This window comes from Macrobrachium rosenbergii, chromosome 7, assembly GCF_040412425.1.
Source record: "Macrobrachium rosenbergii isolate ZJJX-2024 chromosome 7, ASM4041242v1, whole genome shotgun sequence".
Lineage (NCBI taxonomy): Eukaryota > Metazoa > Arthropoda > Malacostraca > Decapoda > Palaemonidae > Macrobrachium > Macrobrachium rosenbergii.
Window position 1 is genome coordinate 1183027 of NC_089747.1, and position 8146 is coordinate 1191172.

The 8146-nt window shown below is 41.7% G+C and overlaps 1 protein-coding gene across 1 annotated transcript; it reads right to left on the reverse strand.

Annotated features, from left to right (window-relative positions):
* Positions 1–826: 826 nt before the first annotated feature.
* Positions 827–6508, reverse strand: LOC136839927 (uncharacterized). Its single transcript, XM_067106203.1, has 2 exons — positions 6425–6508; positions 827–1051 (listed from the first exon to the last, which is right to left on the reverse strand). Exons 1-2 carry the CDS (start codon positions 6506–6508, stop codon positions 827–829), a joined length of 309 nt encoding a protein of 102 aa, XP_066962304.1.
* Positions 6509–8146: the final 1638 nt, after the last annotated feature.

The following is an 8146-nucleotide window of genomic DNA, read 5'->3' on the forward strand; positions in this document are numbered from 1 at the left end:
CCTCTCACCCTACCATCCCTCAAAAATGCACCACCCTCCCCTTCCTCCCTCAAAAATAAACCATCCCTCTCCCTCAAAAAAAAAAAAAAAAAAACAATCCTCATCCCCCTTCCCCCCCCTCCTCAAAAATAAAACCACCCCTTCCAATCCTCCTCCCTCCCTCCCCCTCCATAAACCACCCCCTTCCTCCCTCAAAAAATAAACCATCAAAAATAAACCACCCCTTCCCTCCTTCTAAACTTCCCTCAAAATAAACCAATCCTCACCTCCCCTCCATAAACCCCCTCCTCCCCTCAAAAATAAACCACCCTCCCCCCCTTTCCCTCCCCCAAAAAAAAAACCTTCCCTCCCTCCCCTGAAAATCTCCCCTCCTCATCTCATCTCCATCTCATCTCCATCGTACCCCATTCATTCCTCCTAAGCCGTTCCTGTACCTCCTCCACCTCCTCCCCCTCTCTCTATTCCTTCCTCCTCCTCCTCCTCCTCCTCCTCCTCCTCCCTCGGCCCCGGTATCAAAATTTAGCTCTTGATATCATTTAGGAGCCTCTGAATATTCACTTTATGAAAAACAAGTTGGCTAAACAACGCTCTCTCTCTCTCTCTCTCTCTCTCTCTCTCTCTCTCTCTCTCTCTCTCTCTCTCTCTCCTGCACATTAATTACTCCCCCACGGCTCCCCGGGGAATCCTCCCTTCCTTTTCCTTCAGAGAGAGAGAGAGAGAGAGAGAGAGAGAGAGAGAGAGAGAGACTGAACCTTCCGCAATGTTTCGTTGTTTTGATTCTGGTTGATGTTGATGATGTAAATGTTAATGATGTTGATGTTTGTGTTTATGTTCCGGTAAACTCTTCCTCTTCTTCTTCTTTCTTCTTCTTCTTCTTCTTCTTGTTTTTACTCCTCGCTCGTTGATCTAATGTTGACGTTCTTGCAAAGCCGCCTCCTTCTTCTTCTTCCTCCTCTTCCTCCTCTTCCTCCTCCGCCTTCTTCTTCCTCTTCTTCTTCTTCTTCTTCTTCTTCTTCTTCTTCTTCTTCTTCTTCTTCTTCTTCTCAGTCTCCTGGTTTATTTACTCGTCGCTGGTTGATCTAATGTTGATGTTCTTGCAAAGTCTCCTTCTTCTTCCTCTTCCTCCTCCTCCTCCTCCTCCTCCTCCCCCTCCTTCTCATCCTCCTCCTCGTCCTCCTCCTCCTACTGCTCTTCTTCTTCTTCTTCTTCTCCTTCTCCCTCCTCCTCCTCCTCCTCCTCCTCCTCCTCTTCTTCTTCTTCATCAAATCTACGACGCGCCGGTCGTCGCTTCATAGACACGATATGAAAACGGTCATTTGGAGAAACACCATGCACATCCCTCTTGCAGGGAATTTGGGGAAGGGAGTGCGAGGGGGAGGGGTGAGGGGAGGGCCAAAAGCAAGCCAAACTGAGGAGGGGGGATGATTAGCCCCCTCCTTCCCCCCTCCCACGAAGACCGAAAGAGAGAGAGAGAGAGAGTGTTCCTCTTGTTTATTATTTTCTCATACCTAAGCCGAACGTATAACAGGGTACAGCTAGGAATAATTCTCTAATAAAATTCTCTCTCTCTCTCTCTCTCTCTCTCTCTCTCTCTCTCTCCCCCTTCCCTCAGAATGCCCCCCTTACCCGTACCCTAAGCCCCTACCCACCACCACCCAAAACCAACCAGCCCACTGCTGCTCTCTCTCTCTCCAAGTTCATAGGACCTCCTACCTACAAGATCGCCTCCTCCTCCTCCTTCCCCTCCTCCTCCTCCTTCTTTCTTTCCTCTCCCCCTTCCTCTGGCACCCCTCCCCCTCCTTCTTCTTTCCGCCCCTACCCACCCACGGGACTCCCTCTCCCACCCCCCCTCCCCTCCCCCCCTCACCTCTCACAATTATCTTTTTGCCTGGCTCGGGGCATTACCTTGGATAACAGTGGTGTATATTGCAGCAGCTCTAAATTAGTTTGATAATGTGGGATTAGAGGAATAATGATGCAGATATAGCCGACCTAAGCCCTGGCCATAACTCATCCGGAGAGGAGGGATGGTTGCAAGAGAGAGAGAGAGAGAGGGAGAGAGAGAGAGAGAGAGAGAGTGAGAGAGAGAGAGAATGAATGAGGATATTGTGAATTGAAGAAGCTGCGGTGGAACTCAGTGTACCTTTATAATGTAACTGCTTTGTTTGTTTATGTTTTTGTTTATGTTCGTGTGTGTGTGTGTGTGAGAGAGAGAGAGAGAGAGAGAGAGAGAGAGAGAGAGAGAGAGAGAGAGAGAGAGAATGGATGAGGATATTGTGAATTGAAGAAGCCTGAGGTGGAATTCAGAATAGTTTTATAGAAAGACTTTATTTTGTTCATGTTTTGAGAGAGAGAGAGAGAGAGAGAGAGAGAGAGAGAGAGAGAGAGAGAGAGAGAGAGAATAAATGAGATATTAGTTGTGCATTTCTCAGTCAGTTCGTCCATTTTGTTCATTGGCTCAAAAGGACTAATCTGGGAGGAACCATTTTTACTCTCCTTCGTTGCATCCGACTCTCTCTCTCTCTCTCTCTCTCTCTCTCTCTCTCTCTCTCTCTTATGGGAAATTAAAGCTTATATAATGCCAAAGAACATTCATACACTTCCATGCACTTATACACAATAACAAATACACACAAACACAACACACTCAGGGATCGAACCCGTGCACCCTGATCACATATAATACAAATGCATGATTGCTGCATTCTACCACAGTCTTCTGACCACCAGGTACATAATTTATTATTTAAGTCAACAAGTATAATAAATTTTAAGCCTAGAGTGATTTTCCTCGCTCAGGGATCGAACCCGGGCACCGTGGTCACATATAATAGAAATACATGAATTTGTAATATTCGTAAATCGTTCTGTCTCGCTCAGGGATCGAACCCGGGCACCGTGGTCACATAATAGAAATACATGAATTTGTAATATTCGTAAATCGTTCTGTCTCGCTCAGGGATCGAACCCAGGCTCCCTATCACATTTAATACAAATGCATTTATGTGAATCATGTCTTAATCGTCCCGCCCCGCTCGGGGGTCGAACCCGGTCCCTTTGTCACATATAATACTGTGCAATTACATGAGTGTTGAACATGCCTAAATCGTCCTGCTCCTTTCAGGAATCAAACCCGGGCTCTCTGTCACATATAACACAAATGCATGGACGTGAAACATTCCTAAATTATTCTGCCGCCCTCAGGGATCGAACCCGGGCTACCTGGTCACATATAATACAAATGCATGAATGTGAAACATGCTTAAGTCGTTCTGCCTGCTCAGGGATCGAACCCGAGCTCCCTGTTAACATATTTATACAAGTACACGGATGCATCTCATCTTAAGAAGTTCAGTACATACCACGGTAAGTAAGCGCATTTACGCGCGCGCAAGTGCGAATCAAAGCGTGCGAACTCGCGGTGAATTTCGTGAAACATACCTAAACCGCGCTGCCCCGCTCAGGGATCGAACCCGGGCTCCCTTAAAAGACTCCTAAAAAAAAACCTCATAAATGCTTCTCACCTCACGACACTTCCTTTAAGCTCACGATTAACCAAGCGTATATCAATCACAGACGCGCGCCGCTGCGCCCACGCGCGCGCGCCAGCCCCGCACGCCCACGGAGAATAACGGGAAGGCGTAATTAACAGGAGATAATTACATTTTGCGATGAAGTTGTTAAGGAAAATTAATAACAGTGGCTGCCATCATTTTAATACAGTAATTATCTGGTGGCGATTAGCAAGCGAGGCCGGTCATTTGTTCCCGTCCGGTGTAAGACACCTCATTATTTTATTCCCGAATTCCCGGGGATTCCGACCCCCGAATGATAATGACCGCTTGGCGGTGTTGTTGTTGTTATTGCTGCTGTTATTATTGCTGGTGTTGTTGTTCTTACATATAGCTCTCTCTCTCTCTCTCTCTCTCTCTCTCTCTCTCTCTCTCTCTCTCTCTCTCTCTCTCTCTCTCTCTCTCTCTCTCTCTCTCTCTCTCTTTGGGAAAGTCTCTGTCTGTCTGTCTGTCTGTCTGTCTCTCTCTCTCTCTCTCTCTCTCTCTCTCTCTCTCTCTCTCTGGGGAAGTCTCTCTCTCTCTCTCTCGCTCTGGGGAAAGTCTCTGTCTCTGTCTCTCTCTCTCTCTCTCTCTCTCTCTCTCTCTCTCTCTGGGGAAGGTCTTTGTCTCTCTCCCTCTCTCTCTCTCTCTATCTGGGGAAAGAATCTCTCTCTCTCTCTCTCTCTCTCTCTCTCTCTCTCTCTCTCTCTCTCTCTCTCTCTCTCTCTCTCTCTCTCTCTCTCTCTGGAAATGTCTCTCTCTCTCTCTCTCTGGAAAGTCTCTCTCTCTCTCTCTCTCTCTCTCTATACGTAGGCCAATGTATATATACATATATATATATACACATGTGTATATACATACATGCATATATATACATGTATAATACAGGATACATGAACTGCATGCATGAATACAAACATACACTCGCACACACTCACAATGTATACATAACCATACTTATACATTATTACTTATACAAATAAGATGGCGATTCACTTAACAAATTCTACTAAAGACCCAACTTTAAATTCTCGGCTGATGCCAAAGCCATCCTACGCCGGCAAACATCCCCCTCACCCCTCCCCCCCACCCCCAAGCAACCTTCCTCTTACGAATTGAACAAAATCCCTCCTACGCCGCCGGCAACGATTTTCACCCACTGAAGAAAATGGTGACAATTCCACCCACTAGATGGCGTGGAGGTCTACTGTAAGCAAAAAAAGCTTAAATAATTATATATATTTATCACCTCGTCTTTTAAGCTTAATTCTAAAAGCTTCGGCTTATATAATAAGCTTGCAATTATCGCCTCCTGTTTAAGCTTGAGTAAGTTGGAAATAATTTAGATTATTTTATATTATTTTATTCGTGGAATGACGTCACTAAAACATCTGATGTTAAGGAAATAATTACGACTATTTTGTATTATTTTATTTGTGAAATGACTTCACTAAAACATCTGATGTTATGGAAATAATTACGACTATTTTGTATTATTTTATTTGTGAAATGACATCACTAAAACATCTGATGTTTTGGAAATAATTACAATTATTTTATATTATTTTATTCGTGAAATGACATCACCAAAACATCTGATGTTTTGGAAATAATTCTGATTATTTTATATTATTTCATTCGTGAAATGATATAACTAAAACATCTGATGTTTTGTAAATAATTCCGATTAATTTATTATATAATTTTATTCGTGAAATGACGTCACTAAAACATCTGATGGTTTGGAAATAATTACGATTATTTTGTATTATTTTATTCGTGATATGACGTCGCTAAAAGTTTGGTGTTTCGGAAATAATTCAGATTATTTTGTATTATTTTATTCGTGAAATGACTTCACTAAAAGTTTGATTTTTGGAAATAATTCCGATTATTCTATATATATTATATAAATATGCATATAATAATTATATATATATAAATATATATATATATATATATATATATATATATATATATATATATATATATATATATATATATATATATATATATATATATATATATATATATATATATATATATATATATATATATATGTATATCGTAAGTTCATTTAAGACCATACGATCAAAAATTAATCCTTCCCCTGAAGCTTAAATGAATTCGATCCTGTTCGATCTTAACTTCTTTGAGAGTTAATATTCAATATTTATATTTTATATTAATTTTCATTTGATCTTATATTGATTTTATATAAATCAAGTTGGAGAGTTTAATCTAATTTAAACTAATTTTATTTTATTTCCAGTTTTCTACAGTTTTCCTTCGTCTTTCTCCTGTATGCATTCCTGCACCAAAGTCAAAATAAGAACGAGAAGAAAAAGAAGAAGAAGAAGAAGAAGAAGAAGAAGAAGAAGAAGAAGAAGAAGAAGAAGGAGAAGAAGAGAATAAAAATGTTGGAAGAGATACATTAGGTTCTATACAAGAAGAGAAGAGCAAAAAGAGAAAAAGGATAATAAGAGGAAGCAGAAGAAGAATAAGAGAAGAATAAGAGGAAGAGGAGAAAGAGAAAGCAGAAGAGGAGGAGAATAAGAGGGAGAGGAGAAAAAGAAAGAAGAATGAGAGGAGAAGAAAGAGGACCAAGACATCATCCACTTCTTCTTCTCCCTCTCCATCTACCTCTTATCCATCTCTTCTTCTTCCTCATCCTCCTCTTCCTCCTCATCCTCTTCATCTCTTCCTCTCCCTCTTCTCCCCTCTGCATCCAATCAGAGGGAGAGGAGAAGAGGAGAGAAGAACGGAAGAAGAAGAAAGAGGATCAAGAAGGGTATACATCAACCACTTCTTCTTCTTATCCCTCTTCATCTTCCTCTTATTCATCTCCTCTTCCTCATCCTCCTCATAATTACCTCCTCCTCTTCCTCTTCCTCTTCCTCTTCCTCTTCCTCCTCCTCTTCCTCTTCCTCCTCTTCCTCCTCTTCTGCCCTCCGCATCCAAACAGTGTATAATTCACCTACCAAATGCCGTGTATCGATTTTGTAATTTTCGCCACCTTGCGCTGGTGTTGTTGGTCTACTTAAATGCTAATGTGGAGCCTAAAGTTAGGGCAAGATAATAACTTGGTCACGAGGATAAACTTGAAGACTTTCGGGTTTCGGGAAGGAGGGGAGGGGAAGGGGAGGGGAAGGGGAAGGAAGGAGGAGAGGTCCCAGCATCCTCGCTTGCTGCCTTATTATATCGGTGATCCTACACACAAGTCTTTGGCCGGAGCGGGGAGGGGAGGGGTGGGGAGGTGGGAGGGGTGAGGGGAGTTGGTCCCTGGGGAAGGAGAGGCTGGGAAGGGGAGGTGTCTGGGAAGGGTAGGAAGGGGGGAAAGGGGTGAAAGGTGAAACCCCCTTTACCTATGCTCTTCCTATCCCCTTTCCCCTCTATTGGGAGGGGGTGGGGTTCTTGGGAAGTGGGGAGGAGAGTGGGAGGGGGTAAGAACTTTACCCCTTCCCTTCCTCTCTCCCGTCATTCAGTCTACATGTTGGAGAGTGGGTAGAGGGAGGAGAGGGTGTTTGGAGATACTTAAGTCACGAAGAATCGTTCTTTTAACTATTGATGAACGTAAACATTCAATTTCCCTTCTGGATTATATCTTAATAAAGAGTCATTCTTTTAACTATTGATGAACGTAAATATTAATTTTTCCCTCTGGATTATATCACAGAGTCGTTCTTTTAACTATTGATGAACGTAAATATTAATTTTTCCCTCTGGATTATATATAAAGAGTCGTACTTTTAATTATTGCTGAACGTAAACATTCAATTTTCATTCTGGATTATATCGTAAAGGGTCGTTCTTTTAACTATTGATGAACGTAAATATTAGTTTTTCCGTCTTGATTATATCATAAAGAGTCGTTCCTTTAACTAATGATGAACGTAAATATTCCATTTCCCTTGTTTATATAAAGAATTGTTATTTTAATTACTGATGGACGTAAATATTCAATTCACCTCGATTATCAATTAACCCAAAAATATGCAACAATATTAAACATAGAAACACTTTTTCTAATGACCCTTAAGAATCAATAGACAACAATCCTCTCGAAAAAGGAACACATGCAACATTGCACAGCGAGGAAACATCATTTAAGGACTGGAAAAAAAAGACAAAGTATTTTTTAACAAAGTAACGCACCAAGGATCCTTGCGAAGGAACAATTAGGAATATATGTAAGGATTCATGACAAAGTAACGCAAGGCAATACTTTAGAAAAATAGGTTTGAAAAGTCCTCAGTTTGCTAAGGTCTGACGTTAAATTTGAAGATCATTATATCAAATAGAATAATATTTTTGATAATCCTCACTGTATTTATATGTTCTGTAGCTCAGGATCGTCTTATAATATTTACACTGTGAAGCAATACAAGTTCTCGAAAGAGCTCCACGGGAAAAAAGAAAGAGAAACATTACTCCAAGTTCTCCTCTTCCTGTTAAATTAAGCATCGTCTAATCCGGGAATCTCGGGAACCGCATTCCAAAACAGCCGAAAATGATGATCCTCCTCCTCCCCCTCCTCCTCCTCCTCCTCGAGAGAGAGAGAGAGAGAGAGAGAGAGAGAGAGAGAGAGAGAGAGA